Here is a 16,907-nt window from a genome sequence, read left to right on the forward strand (position 1 = left end):
TCTAAAGAAGAAAATCGAAATTCAATTAAATTTCCTCTTCAAACCACTTTTTTTTCATTAGCAATAGTTCTATGTAAATTTCAATCACCTTCCAGAAGTCACGGCTTTTAATTAGTACAAGGTATTTTTTTGCCCTAAACAAACAGTTATTTTCACAATTGAAAGTGTATTCATGCCGAGTAAAATGGATTCCGAGAACAACAGAGCCCCCCTCCCCCAAATAACTGAAGACATTTATTAATTCTGAAATTATTACGTGCTTCATTTTTGAAATCACGTCTCGTATTGAGTCTCAGCTTTCGTCAATTCTGAAATAAAGATTTGCATTCATTATGAAATAATTCTTTCCGTTCATTCATTCTGAAATCATTCTTTGCATTACTTTTGGAATGATTCGTGCATTAATTTATGCTGAAAATAACTCTGTAGATAAACTGAGATAATTAATAATAGTTTTAATTCTGAAAAAGTTCATTTTATTAACTCTCTGAATTAATTTATAACGTTAGTTCTGAAATAATTTATTGCATTAATTGTGAAATTGATGTTTGCATTATTCTTGAAATAATTCCTTCCATTAATTCTGAAAAAATATATTCTGTTATTTCTGAAATAATTTCTTCAATTAACTCTAAAACGGTTTATTGGATTAATTCTGGTGTTAATGCTGAAATAATTCATTGCATTACTTCTGAATTTGTTACATTAACTATAAAATGAATTCTTGCTCTTCCTGCAATATTTTTCTCAAATAATTTCTTCCATTAATTCTGAAATAATTTATTGCATTAATTCTGAAATAATTTATTGCATTAATTCTGAAATAATTTATTGCATTAATTCTGAAATAATTTATTGCATTAATTCTGAAATAATTTATTGCATTAATTCTGAAATAATTTATTGCATTAATTCTGAAATAATTTATTGCATTAATTCTGAAATAATTTATTGCATTAATTCTGAAATAATTTATTGCATTAATTCTGAAATAATTTATTGCATTAATTCTGAAATAATTTATTGCATTAATTCTGAAATAATTTATTGCATTAATTCTGCAAATAATTCTGAAATAATTTATTGCATTAATTCTGAAATAATTTATTGCATTAATTCTGCAAATAATTCTGAAATAATTTATTGCATTAATTCTGCAAATAATTCTGAAATAATTTATTGCATTAATTCTGAAATAATTTATTGCATTAATTCTGAAATAATTTATTGCATGAATTCTGAATTTGTTACATTAACTATAAAATGAATTCTTGCTCTTCCTGCATTATTTTTCTCAAATAATTTCTTCCATTAATTCTGAAATAATTTATTGCATTAATTCTGAAATAATTTATTGCATTAATTCTGAAATAATTTACTGCATTAATTCTGAAATAATTTATTGCATTAATTCTGAAATAATTTATTGCATTAATTCTGAAATAATTTATTGCATGAATTCTGAATTTGTTACATTAACTATAAAATGAATTCTTGCTCTTCCTGCATTATTTTTCTCAAATAATTTCTTCCATTAATTCTGAAATAATTTATTGCATTAATTCTGCAAATAATTCTGAAATAATTTATTGCATTAATTCTGAAATAATTTATTGCATTAATTCTGAAATAATTTATTGCATTAATTCTGAAATAATTTATTGCATTAATTCTGAAATAATTTATTGCATTAATTCTGAAATAATTTATTGCATTAATTCTGAAATAATTTATTGCATTAATTCTGAAATAATTTATTGCATTAATTCTGAAATAATTTATTGCATTAATTCTGAAATAATTTATTGCATTAATTCTGCAAATAATTCTGAAATAATTTATTGCATTAATTCTGAAATAATTTATTGCATTAATTCTGCAAATAATTCTGAAATAATTTATTGCATTAATTCTGAAATAATTTATTGCATTAATTCTGAAATAATTTATTGCATGAATTCTGAATTTGTTACATTAACTATAAAATGAATTCTTGCTCTTCCTGCATTATTTTTCTCAAATAATTTCTTCCATTAATTCTGAAATAATTTATTGCATTAATTCTGAAATAATTTATTGCATTAATTCTGAAATAATTTACTGCATTAATTCTGAAATAATTTATTGCATTAATTCTGAAATAATTTATTGCATTAATTCTGAAATAATTTATTGCATGAATTCTGAATTTGTTACATTAACTATAAAATGAATTCTTGCTCTTCCTGCATTATTTTTCTCAAATAATTTCTTCCATTAATTCTGAAATAATTTATTGCATTAATTCTGCAAATAATTCTGAAATAATTTATTGCATTAATTCTGAAATAATTTATTGCATTAATTCTGAAATAATTTATTGCATTAATTCTGAAATAATTTATTGCATTAATTCTGCAAATAATTCTGAAATAATTTATTGCATTAATTCTGAAATAATTTATTGCATTAATTCTGCAAATAATTCTGAAATAATTTATTGCATTAATTCTGAAATAATTTATTGCATTAATTCTGAAATAATTTATTGCATGAATTCTGAAAATAATTCTGGCATTATTTCTGAAAATAATTCTGGCATTATTTCTGAAAATAATTCTGGCATTATTTCTGAAAATAATTTCTTCAGATAATTCTGAAATAACTTCTTGCATTAATTCCAAATTTTAATTCACTTTATTTAGTACGCGTACGTTTTTTGTTTATGCACTTTTCGGCATTTCTGCACATTTCATATGCCTTTTCTCTCAAAATAATCAGGGCTCAAATGGACCCCAAAATATTTCCTGGAGCGTGAGCTCACCGCCCCCACACCCTCAGCCTTCAACTTAATAAGAGGTTTCTAGAGGAATGAAATCCGCCTATAAACTTAAGCCTGGCCCACAACGCTCAATTCCATACTTCTCTCTCTCTCTTTCCATATTCAAAAATTCAATTACAAAACTCATCGGAATGAGTTAGGCGTGTAAACGAAAGTTATTGATTAGCATTGTCACATAGTTTTTCGAAAATTCATTATAATCTTAATTATCATTTCCAAAGAGAGACAATCTTTCTTAAAGTAAAATAGTAATTTCAAATCCAACAATAACTTCAAAAAATATTCTTTATAAGCAAATTTAATTCATAAATATCGACAGAAAAAAAAAAGTAAATTCAATTAAATTCCAATCAGTTCTTTTCGACAATAACAAATTCTTAGAAAAAAAAAATTAGTTTGGATCCTATTTATTTGAATTTCATATTATTGTGATGAAGAGGAAATTAACCTTTCATAAGCATATGTGACCGAGACTCTCCAAATTCAATTGAGAAATCAAATGAATGCAAAATGAACTTTTGTGGTTTCTTTGATTGATAAAAATATGAAAAAAAGACATTATTTCGAGACCATTAATTGAATTTCCTTTCAGATATTTTAAAGGAACAAATTCTCATTTATTTTTTAAACATAAAATAACATGAAGCATATTTAGTGGCTTTAGTATTAATTTAATTGAATTTTTATTAGGAAATCTATGAATAACTTATTCGAATAATAATGAATCCGGTGAAATTCTAAATTTCATTTATTACACAAAAAAAAATTACGTCGATACCATATAAATTCTCAAAATAAGATGCAAATAAGTGAAATTCGTTTTTTTAAAATTATTTTACAAAATAATAAAAATTGAATGGCAGGCGATAACGCGGAGTTATTGAAAATATCTATAAAGAATAGGAATCCCCTAAAATTTTATCACATAATTTATTATTCCTATTGATTAAAATTATTTTTATTCGTTTTTTTGGTGTTCCTTTTCCTTTATCATAAGTAGTTGGGCTTCGCGGATCTTGATATAAACCGATGTTTTGTTGTTAAATTGAGTCGATTGAATGGAATACGTGCATTCGTTTTTTTTGTTACTACTATATGGTTGCCATTGTTGAGGTTGTTTTTCTGAAGTTATGATTCGCTGAATTGTTCTCGGATATTTTGAAAAAAAACTCTTATTTAATTAATTATTGTTTGTTTCGAAATTCAATTTCCTTCATTCAGTTCATCTCAAATAAAGATACAAAATGCGTACTTGGATCTGACCAAAATGTTTATTTCACAAATACGCATCCACAAACGGAATATAAATACCTATATTTATATTCCGTGATCATCACGCATTTCTAAGAGATCTTTACGATCAGTACAGGGAATTTGTTAGTGTTTTATTCTAATATTCTGTGTGTTTTTTACTCTCGCGTTGTCCTTTATTGCCGAGGGCGGAATAACCGAAGATGATGTCACTTCTCTCATCGCTATTCATACGAAGGTGTTCCAACAGCTAGCTGATGCGAAGATAAATTCATGCCATCTGTTTTTAAATTTTTGAAGCAACAACGCGCATGGTAGTTTGTTTCGTATTTTATGCCTGAATTTTCGAACTATAACTGAACAGGGTTCTTCCAACACCTTCTATAGCAGAAAGCCTCCACGCGAAGCTTTGACGTCACCGAAGTCGTCCATTTCACATGTAGCCATTGAATATAGCAGTCCGACGTATTTGAGATCTTAACCTTTTTTTTGCAGTATATGCAATGACTATAGATGAAATGGGCGACTTCAGTGACGCCAGGAGTTTCTCGCGGAGGCTTTCTGCTATATAGAAGGTGTTGGTTCTTCACCTAACTCAAAATCATTCACATACCACTATGTCCTCCTTAGGCCTACGTGGCTAGAGTTTAAGCCGGAAAGTCAGCCTTAAAAAAATAGGAATTGGCAAATGAAATTTTTTTTTTGTTGGTCTGGACCATGATTTCGCCCTTTTCTTCTCTAAATCCCGCCAAAGTCTGTTTTGTTGTGGTTAAGGCGATTTAAAAGTTGCTGGCGGAGTCATCGGCATGCATTAATATGCAATCAGGGTTGCCTCTCCTGATAATAATAAATCAAATGAAAGTGTCGTTTTAACCAGCTCTATAATGGTGCGAGCAGCTTACTCAAATTACTCTCCCACTATTTTACTTTCGTGGCCGTATGCGCGCATTATTTCAGGAATTATTTCACAATTACTTAGAAAAGTATCTGAAATTGTCACCAGGTGGCTTTTGACCAGTTTCATAATGTTGCGAGTATGCATATTACTATACCTCAATGCTCTAGTACCACGGCCGTGTGCGTATCATTTCAGGAATTATTCAAGCTTATCTGACATTTCCTATATGTTATTTATTTCTCTTAAATATTTATCATTTTTGCTCCCGGGCATCCCAAAATAATTCGTAGAGATAGAAAATGATTGCAAGGGAATGCAAAATATGTTATTGGCGATGTTCAAGCAGTTAAAGCTTGCGAACGCGCGAATAACGATTGAGCGATGGGGCAAAGTTCCAGGTATACTTAAGCCGGGTTTTCCTAGGACCAGGTTTTCTACGGTGCGTGCTGCGTGAAAACGGTGATTGGTTAAAAAAAGCCTGAATTTCAGGTTTTCCACCAATCTCCTCCTTCTGCACATGACGCAGAAATCATACACCTAGGAAAACCCGGCTTAAATCGGACATGCGCTACGAGTTTACAATGACAAAAACTCCCTCTGGTGAGAAATTATGGAACTTCCTAAGCTATCTCGACTAGTGAGCAAGCTTTGAACAACATTCGAGATTGAATTTGTGGAGGTTTTGTTAATGAGATGATGATACAGTGGGATCGACCGTTATGGGAGGTGTTGGGATCTGCAATCTCGGGTTAGCAGACACCTCCCCGTTAATGGAAACTTTTTTTTGACTCTGTCATCGGGCTTCAATGCATTTCACCACCTATTAATGGATAATCCTCGTTTTGCGAACATAAATGCCTGGCCGTTATCGAGAGGTTCGACGGCATATGATGTCTACTGCACCCTTGCTTCAAAGTTGTGGTTGAATTACCTCACTGTTGTTTATATTACAGTGTATAGTGATTTTTTATAAATGAAAACCACAACAAAACTTAATTAAAAGTAGTTTTCTTAGCACATAAAAGTATTTCGTAATGACGAAAAAACCTAAAAAAAAAACAAAACGACACAGGCTCTCAAAAGTTTCTCTTTTTCAGTAGATATTTTATTAAATAAATCCTCTTTCAAGTTCAACATCAATGATAAAAGTAGAGTTTATAGCATAAGTTTCGTTCCTTTCAAAGCCATACAATTTTTTACAGAGGAAAAAGCGGTTTAGAATCGTATCTTCCATTGAATGTTTTAACAACGCATTCCAAACTGCAGGAATTAATGTCTAAAAACTCTTCCTTTGAGATTCAATGATTTTTCATCCACAAAACAAAATATCGACTCTATTCTATTTTATTCACGTTTTTTAAATTAATGATAAACTAGTCATCTAAAAACTAACTTTTCCGATTCCCTATAATTACACACTTCATTCTCCAAAAATCTCTTCAACATTTAGTTTTTTTTTGTTTCTCTCAATGTAACAGATGTCTTTGTATTTTTGGAAGAAAAAACATTAAATTAATTGCATAGACAAAAATAAAAACATTATAAAATTGTTTTTATGTCCAAAAAAAAAAAAAAAAACTTAACTCGATGATTTGAAAATTGAAAGAAGCGTGTGTTCAATGATACTCATGGGAATTTACAAATAAATAAAAGAAGGCATAATTTACATAACACTAGATTCGGGAATGAGTTTTGGGTGCTCGGAAGGAAAGTTTCCGCCTGATTCTCAGCAATGAAAGAATGCAACGCATGTGTTTACAATGGTCGAGGAGTCATTTCTCTCTCTCATAGAGTTAATGAAGCATCCAACGCCATTTTACAAGCGGATAATCATGATAAGTTTCGCTCGGTATTTTTTTTAGTTTTTCCGGAAGCGAAATTGCATTTCAAAAGATACGAAAAGTCTTAGAAAACTCAGACAAATAAACGGAATAGAATTTATATTTCGTTGTTTAAATCCGTTCTCAGCCAAACAGGCTGTCGATATTTTTCGATGAAATCCCAATTCTGGTAAATCGTTTTCACGAAGTAATTTGAGATCTTTATTCCCCGTATTTGTGCTATTTATAAATGCAAAACAAATATTTGAAGTGGTTAAAATATTGCGTTGTTTAAATCAGTGTTCGTCAACCTTTTAGTATTTGCGGACCGGCGAAATGAAGTGAACAATTTCACGGATCGGCATTAATAGGAGGAATAGTTTGTGAATCCAAGAAAAAAAATAATTATAGGAGGAAAATTTCCTAAAAAAAAAAAATCTGTTATTATATATATATATACACTTCATATTTATATTCTACTATTATATATTCGAGAGAGTTGAGCTGACATGTGCTGCCAACTATCGAATAAAAACAAAACTATCTCATAATTCTTGAAATAAAAGTCAGTTTTTGGTTCAAAACTGGTTTGCAGCATGAAAGTCAACGATATGTATACGGCACAATCATATAGATTTTTATTGTTTTTGCTGCACACCAATGTAAATTGTATACTCTATAACACCGGTTGATATGGTCTTTATGTTTGCCGCAGAACTTGGCTATTATTTTATTCTGTTACATACACTGAAGAGACAAAACAACTGGTACACCTGCCTAATATCGTGTAGGGCCCCCACAAGCCCGCAGAAGTGCCGCAACACGACGTGGCATGAACTCGACTAATGTTCTGAAGTAGCGCTGGGGGTAATTGACACCATGAATCCTGCAGGGCTGTCCATAAATCGGTAGGAGTAAGAGGGGGTGGAGATCTCTTCTGAACAGCACGTTACAAGGCATCCCAGATATGTTCAATAATGTTCATGTTTGGGGATTTAGGTGGCCAGCGGAAGTGTCTAAAGTCAGAAGAGTGTTCCTGGAGCCACTTTGTAGCAATTCTGGACGTGAGAGGTGTCGCATTGTCCTGCTGAAATTGTCCAAGTCCGTCGGAATGCACAATGGACATGAATGGGTGCAGGTGATCAGACAGAATGCTTATGTACCTGTCACCTGTCAGAGTCGTATCTAGACGTATCAGGGGTCTCATATCACGCCAACTGCACACGCCCCATACCATCACAGAGCCTCCACCAGCTTGAACAGTCCCCTGTTGACATGTAGGGTCCATAGATTCATGAAGTTGTCTCCATACCCGTCCGTACACGTCCATCAGCTCGAAGCGAGTGGAACCGAGACTCGTCAGACCAGGCAACGTGTTTCCAGTCCTCAACAGTCCAATGTCGGTGTTGTCGGGCCCAGGCAAGGCGTAAAGCTTTGTGTCGAGCAGTCATCAAGGGTACACGAGTGGGCCTTCGGCTCCGAAAGCCCATATCGATGATGTTTCGTTGAATGGTTCACACGCTGAAACTTGTTGATGGCCCAGCATTGAAATCTGCAGCAATTTGCGGAAGGGTTGCACGTCTGTCACGTTTAATGATTCTCGTCAGTCCCGTTCTTGCATGATCTTTTTCCGGCCGCAGCGATGTCGTAGATTTAATTTTTTTACCGTATTCCCGATATTCACGGTACACTCGTGAAAATCCAAATTTCATCGCTACCTCGGAGATGCTATGTCCCATCTCTCGTGCGCCGACTATAACACCACGTTCAAACTCACTTAAATCTCGATAACCTGCCATTGTAGCAGCAGTAACCGATCTCACAACTATGCCAGACACTTGTTGTGTTATATAGGCGTTGCCGACCGCAGCGCCGTACTCTGATTGGTTCCATATATCTTTATTTGCATACGCATGCCTGGACCAGTTTTTTTTGGCTCTTCAGTTTATTATCAAATAAAAAAAAATGTTTTATACATTTTTGTATGCCTTATATAAATATAGTTGAAGCTTACGAGTATAATTGGATATTTTACGATGTATATATAAATTTTTTTTTGTTGTAAAATGGCTCTATCATAGCAATAATATGATGTGTGAAATCAAAAGGCTTTTTGGATATATATTATGCCGAGGTGAACAGAAAAAAAATGTTGTTTCTCACCACCGAGAATCGAACCCAGGAACTCTTGTATACCATGCAAGCGCATTTACCATTAGGCATAATATCCAGAAAACCTATTGATTTCACGTACCTTAGCCGAGCAAAAAATCACCATCCATCTCAATATGATCTGTTATTACACACCAGATATTAAAAGTAAATACATGACTAACACACAATCTCTGAAAAACTGTTTGGAGTTTCTCGAACCAGGATGCCACGCAACTTCAAAGAAATATATAACTGCCTTTATATTTAAATAAATAAATAAATATTTAAAAAAATAAATAAATAAATATTTAAAAAAATAAATAAATAAATATTTAAAAAAATAAAAAAATAAATATTTAAAAAAATAAAAAAATAAATATTTAAAAAAATAAATAAATAAGTATTTAAATAAATAAAATATATAGGCATATAGCCCCCAGTCATTGAGCCATCTCACGCTGAGAAATATATGTATATAATATAAATATATCTGCTTCCAACAAAACAGAAACATTCTTTTGAACTGATGGAACATATCACGCTTGTTTTTGCAACAAAAATTCTGAAGTGTTCTGAAGATTCCCCCTCACTTTGACGTAAATAAAATCTGTGTAATAAGGTCTTTCCTGTATAATCACATATAACGCAGTAAAACTAATCATCGTGATCGTCTTGTTGAAGCTAATTTGAACGTTAATTCGTCTTATAAATAGAGTCTGGGGGGGGGGAGAGGGGAGTGCAGGCTTAATTCTATGATTTAAACGCACAAGTAACACCTTGAATATTCAATCATACCTACTGTGAATGCAATTAGCTTGTAGCTGCTTCATGTTTTGAAGAGATTCAGCGGAGTGGGCTTGTTCGAATCGCTAGTCTTAAACGATTCTGGAACGAAGACGTGGTTGACTTAGCATTTACAAACATGCAGCAGACATTGTGCGTGACTGCCAAGCCATAGACTAACTTTGCGTTTGAATATGAAGTGTTTAGCCTGACTGAGCATTTCTATGTATATTTAAGGCCCTAGAAGTAACTTTCATGTAATATTCATTTTGTGCTTTAGTTTCTCCTGTTCACGCCAAATGTTAAATTCATGTATCGAAGCGCAGAATATCGGCTCATCGAGACGAGAATTATATACTACTGAATAGCTTATAATAACTAATTAAATACCTTGGCACAAAGTATCTAAGGGGTTAAGAGTTTCAAAAATTTATCTTAAAATAATTACAAGCTTCTTGATACATTCAATTTCCCAATGAATCTGAACTACAAAGATGCTTAATGAGACACATGCTTCATTCATATACGTGTACTATGGCAAAATTAGCATGATAAGTTGATTACAAATTACACGATTACAAATTACATGATTACTAATATCAGCAAATTATTAATTGAATACCCCTTTTTTATGGAAGAGCAATTAAACCTTTGCCCAGACTCAGAAATCACCAACGAAAAAAGAAAGTACAGTGAAAAAGGCAAAATTACTGATGCATTTCGAAAGACTATGGGTGCTGTTTTCAGAGGAAAAAATATAAACACTATCACGCTGAACGGGGATCCCACATGGGTTGGCGATAGGACTAGAAAAATCTATTGCCCGACATGCCCGGGACATGTAAAAATTTCGATCGCATCACCGACACGGGCATATAAAAAAAGCTAAAAAATTAAAAACTTGAATAATTTTATACCGCAACTAGCTATAATACCCGGCGTTGCCCGGGTTTTCTTCAATGAGGCTTTTTGGATCACGTGATATCTCCCTCTTTCTTTGAGGGACATACAAACCGTGTTCAAGTTGAACCAATATGGTGACTTAAAGCGCAACTCATGAAAGAAACAAATCTAGATTTAAAGAAATGTAGAAATTTTTTTCTTTTTAAAGAGGTGCCAAGTATTTCGATTTCCCCCACCCCCTGAAGTTCTAATTATTCATCTGCCTGTTTCTGCTTCAAAAAATATTAAAACACTGGAATTTCTTCGATGTACTTTATGAGCCCATAATTAATTTTAAAACAATCTAAACTATATGAATTTATGCTAGACATAATGCTAGACATATGCTAGACTATATGAATTAAGTTAGACAATAAAGAGACATTAATTTTCATGCTTGAGAAGATATAAATAAAAAGTTGAAGTCAATGTTATTGCATGGATCTCAACTCAAAAGTAGGTCTGGCTAATCACTTCATATTTAATCTCCTGGGCTTCGTATATCTCTAAGCGAACTCAATATTTCAAAAAATCTAGAATTCAATAAAAAATTTTAAAATTATTGATGTGTGGCGGAAAACCCCGCCAAATTTCCGCATTTCTACAGTAAAATCGGCAATTTTAACACTGATTTCTATGAGGATTACCCTTTTCCTGACCCTCAAAGCGATGCTGATGATGATTATGACGTCTATTCAAAAACCTCATTACTGGGCGTATTGAAAATGTGGCAAACCATTATAAAAAGGCATAAATATTACACATATACTGACAGCCTTGAAGAAATGACAAACCATTGTAAAGACATATACATGTCTTAAACGCATTGCTAGGGAACCACGGTAACCAAAGTAAACGTTCGGAAAGTGATTGTTGAGGCCCAAAAACCATTGTTGCCGGACAGTTTTTTGCCCATTTGGGGCGTTTGCCCTGCTCTGACGAAATTTTAAAGTAGCCTATCGTTCAAGTCGGACCCCATTTGGTATATATGCAAAATTTGGCGACGATCGATCTAAAATTGTAGATTTGTATAGAGAACATACACACACACACACACAGATAGACAGACAGAAAATCAATTTTATATATATAGAAGATAGATATACAGGGTGTCCATTTTTACCGTTATCCAATGGCTATTTCTCGAACCGTTGGCTTTAGAGACAACTTTCAATTAGAAAAAAAATGTTTCAAATGATGTCGCCCCTCCTCTTATATGCAGCAATAAAAAGTTCCAAAATTTAAATTCTTATGTGATCCCACTGTGCTCTAACTTAAAAAAAAAAGTTGTTGTTGCCCTGACTTTTTTGAATTAAACACAAACAGTTTGAAGTTTGAAAAGCCAGAAATTTTTTGTTAGCCCCAGGAGAGACAGGACAGCAACTTTCTAATTGGATATATGGGCGAGGGTGTTTTTATAAAAAATTACCACTTTTTTACTTTAATAACTATCAACCCCTTGCCACCAAATGACATATCTGAGTACTACAGGCTATTTGGATACTTTCGCTAATTGAAAGTATGCCTCTGTTCTACAATAAAATACCACGCGCCCTGTTACCTATGCACCCACTATATTCCAGTTGTGAATATACAGGGTGATTCTAAATTCACGAGACCAAATTTATGAGACTCTTAAACAAGCATGTTTGGAAATAGAATGTGTGGTCGGGAACAGGGGAGACCGTATAAAAATTAAAACTTTTTTTATTAATTTTTTCATTTTGAACGGCATTTAAGATGGGCGACATCATTTCAAACGTTTTTTCTATTGATTTTCTCTATAAAACCAACGTTTCAGGAAAAAGCCATTGGACAACGATAAGAGTGGGCACTGCATATGCGGAAAAGGTTGTCCATCATAGTGAACTTGATTATGTTTTTGTTAACATTAGAAAAAGAAGTCGATCAACCAGAGCATACAAAAAAAAAAAAACGTGAAAAATTACGAATATTCTGTTTTTTAGGTGAGAATGAAATTTTCATTTGGTAATTTTTGTCACGCGACGGCCATTTTCTGCACACGAGGGATAATTAAACCAGGACCTACAATTTACTGCCGATTCCGAACGGTTGCCTTTTTTATACTCACCGAAAAATTGGTGCTCTAACCCGTCGATGTGGGACTCCCCGCGATAGTAATCTTTTTGTGTGGTCATGTCGTCGTTTCTGTTGTACCCCTGTGTCAGGAAAGTTTTTGGAAAATGACTAACGGGGTATCGAACTCGCGACATTTCTAAACATTCTTTCGTACTCCAGGAGAGTATTTTATCGACCTGGGCTACCACGCCCAATGAGTTTTTCATTAAGTTTCCGCTTTCACTTCACTACAGCAACGAAAAACATTACTATATAAGCATAAGTATATAGTTTTTTGGTTTCAAGTCTTTCATCACGTTACTCTACTATGAGAACTTTTAAACATCTATGAAGTAAACAAATATATACTTGTATTTAACTGAACAAAAGAAAATATTAAAAAAATACATTTCATAATTTGAAAAAACATCGACGTGAGATCCGTTCAAGCCGTGTATATTGTGTTTTCATATCGTTAATTATCTGAAAAGGGTAAAAAATGGCGCACAACACCTGTAACAGCAGAACAAAAACGCGTTAAAGCTCCGTTAAATCGTTATATTTTTTGAAAAAAAGGAAACGTGAGAGTGAGTTTCGATGCCGTGAGTGAAAATGTGTTTTTGTTAAAAAAATGGATAATTGCATAAAAATTGAGAGAAATGATTTCAAGATATAATTGAGAAGGGAATAATTTTTCAGAATAACCAAAACAAATCATAACAGAATCATCTAAAGCGATTTCGGATCAAAATTAATCAGTAATTAATGGTTAAAGTTTTGTAAAATAAAGGTTTTTTAGTTTAGAACTAATCAAAATTGATAATTAACAAAATAAATAATTTCAAAGCAAATAACGGTCTTCAATTATTTTTGCCTCCGTTCGACTCGGGGCTCCCACGGCCCCTTTCATTAAGAAGTCACTGTAAATTACACGAGAAGCCATTGTAAATCTGGATTCTATCTTACAATTATAAATACCTGAATGCGAGTTGGTGGCCCGCGGACTTCGCGGGCGATTTTAATTTGGCCCACGTTTTTTTCCTGAAAGGTTGAAGACCATGCTTTAGACCATGCATTACGTTTTCATATCGTTAATCATCCGAAAAGTAAAAGTAACGCATAAAAAAATGGCGGAAAACACCTGTAAAAAGCGGAACAAAAACGCATTAAAGTTCCCGTTAAGTCAAGTTTTCTGTTGTTTTCAAGAAAAAAGGAAGAGTGAGAGTTAGTTGATGTCACGAACAAAAACTCGGCCATCAACGACATCGACGCCAGCGACAAACACGTGAAAGATGCGCAAGATCAGTTCGAAAGTACACCCGGAGAGAGAGAGAGAGGTCCGTGGTGGGAAATGTGTTCTTCCAGAGCGGCACAAAAGATTCCAAATCAGTCTGGGAGAGGACTTCTTCCGACGAACATCTAGTAAAACATCCTCCTTTTAAGAAAAAAAGTGAAATATTAAGGATTATAGAAAACGGGAGATTGGGAAAACGATATAAAAGACAAAAAAAATAATAATGCCATCCCATAGCACCTGCTGCTTCTTCAGATCCGTCAAAACTGGAAGCTACGTTTGCGGGCTCTACACTCTCGTAAGTTTTGGAAAATTCATTTCTGTTTTTAATTAAATTTCTCACCTTACATAAAATACTATTATCATCATCTTCTTCCGTAATATTCACGTGGTTCTAGTGTTACGAGAGAGAGAGAGTTCTTTGGGGGGGAATTCGCTCTCGAATTTAATAACTGATGCAGTTTCACTCTCGGAATTCGAGGAAATGAAAGTTGTTTTCATTATGAGACCATAAACTCTTTTATTATGCAGTTACGACATTGATTATGTTTCAGATTATATAAAGGTTGGATTTTGACCGATGTGTCTTCAATATTGAATTATCAACAACTTTGATCTTCAAAACAGTCATAATATTTGATCGAAATTGTCCAATTTAAAGTAGATTTCAAAATATATCGCATAGTTATAATTTTTTCATGTCAAAATTATGGAGTTTTATTTTGAAATCTGGACACAATTGTATTTTAAAATTAGAATACAGTTGTATTTTAAAATCGGAATATAGTAGTACGTATATTTCAAAATTCTAGAACTTAATAACTGGAGTTTCACTCGCGGACATTAGAGGAATTTGTCTTCATTATGCGAATATAAACTTTTATAATATCATTATGATATTATGTTCCAGATTATATATTTTCTCTGATTGATATTTTTTATGATTTATCTAAGAAATTGAATCGTCTTGAGTTTATTTTATTCGATATTGAATTTTCCATTGCGTGTTAATCGAAATAGTCATATTATTTGTTCGAAGTTGTTCAATTTAGATTGTGTTTCAAAATATATCATATGGTCATAACTATTTTGTGCCGAAATTATATAGTTGTATGTAAAATCGAATTATAGTTGTACTTTGAAATCGAAATACAGTTTTAATTTAAAATTGGAATGGAGCAAAAGTATTTTAAAATTGGAATATAGTAATTGTGTTTTAAAATCGGAATAGAGTTCGATTTTAAAATTGAAATACAGCTGTATTTTAAAATCGGAATGCTATAGTATTTTTAACAAGAGCACCATTGCATTTTGAAACAAGAATACAATTGTATTTAGAAGACAGAATACAGTTGGATTTTAAGGTTTACAGTTGGATACAGATGTTTATTGGAAGACATCTATTGTATTTTAAAACTGAACGAACAAGTAGTAAATCATTTTTTTATGATAAAAAATGAAATATTAAGGATTATATAGCATTGAGATCGAAAAACATATAGAAGATAAAAATAATGACATCGCATTATAGCGCACCTGCTGCTTCTTCAGATCCGTCAAACCTGGAAGCTACGTTTGCGGGCTCTACACTCTCGTAAGTTTTGGAAAATTCCTTTCCGTTTTTAATTAAATTTCTCATTATATACATAAGATATATTATTCATCATCTTGATAATATTCACGGGGTTTCAGTCTTGATAAAGAGAGAGAGAGAGAGAGAGAGAGAGTTTCTCTCGAAGGAATTCGCTCTCGAATTTAATAACGAATTATCAACTCCCGTACATTTGAGAAAATTGTTTTCCATCATGAGATAATAAACTTTTATTATGTAATTATGTTACTGATTATAAATTTCTTTGATCGACGTGTTTTACGATTTGTCTAAAAAATTAAATCGTCTCGAGTTTATTGCCTTCAGTATTGAATTTTCCACTGCGTGATAATGGAAATAGTCATAATTTTTTTTGTTGAATTTAGATTAGGCTTCAAAATATATCATATGGATATAACTTTTTATGTCAAAATTAGACGCACAGTTGTATCACAGTTGCATTTTAAAGTCAGAATACAGTTGTACTTTAAGAATACAAATGCAATTTAAAATCGGAATATAGTTGTATTTTAAAATTCTGGAACTTAATAACTGATGGGGTTTTAATCAAGGACTTTTGAAGAAACGGAAATTGTTTTTATTATAAGATCATAAAATTTTATTACATAATTATGATACCACTTATGCTTCAGATTATTATATAGTTTGATGAATGTGTTTTCGATTTATCTAAAAAAATTATATTGTCTCGAGTCTTCAATATTGAATTTTCCACTGCGTGGTAATCGAAACATAATTGTTTGTTGAAAGTTGTTTGAATTCAGATTATAAATAGACTATACAAAATAAATCATATGGTTATAACTCTTTTTTTATGTGAAAATTATACATTATTATTAAAATCGCAATATAGTACTACTGTAAAATTCTCGAATTTAATAACTAATGGAGTTTTTAATCGCGGACTTTTGAGGAAATTACTTTCATTATGAGATGTAATCCTCCAGTGTAAGAATATTCAAGAAATCAAGTCTTTCTTTATAGCTCGAGGCAATCTCATAGGTTCAACCTCATGATAATGAGAATAATCATAATATCCGTTCACAGTTGTTCAATTTAGATTGAATTTCGAAATAGGTCACGTGATCGTAACTTCATAAGTAAAATTTATAGTAGTATTACATTGGTATTACTTGGTAGTATTTTACATTGCGATTATATATATATATATGCAATGTATTTAAAATAAAGGTATATTTTGAAATTAGAATGCACTTGTATGTTAAAATCAGAATACAGTTGCGTTATAAAAT

The 16,907-nt window shown here is 32.1% G+C and overlaps 1 protein-coding gene across 1 annotated transcript in view; it reads left to right on the forward strand.

The window, feature by feature from the left end:
- Window positions 1-14,103: 14,103 nt before the first annotated feature.
- The window catches only part of LOC149070287 (uncharacterized), a 150,090-nt gene continuing 147,286 nt past the window's right edge, over window positions 14,104-16,907 (forward strand). Inside the window, exon 1 of the mRNA XM_089249926.1 lies at window positions 14,104-14,340. Within this exon, the coding sequence (XP_089106052.1) occupies window positions 14,266-14,340 (75 nt within the window). The 5' untranslated portion in view covers window positions 14,104-14,265. The remainder of the gene's footprint in view (window positions 14,341-16,907) is intronic.

Source organism: Pholcus phalangioides, unplaced genomic scaffold, assembly GCF_987345545.1.
Source record: "Pholcus phalangioides strain wild (caught in Gottingen) unplaced genomic scaffold, Ppha-v1.0 ptg000022l_1, whole genome shotgun sequence".
Lineage (NCBI taxonomy): Eukaryota > Metazoa > Arthropoda > Arachnida > Araneae > Pholcidae > Pholcus > Pholcus phalangioides.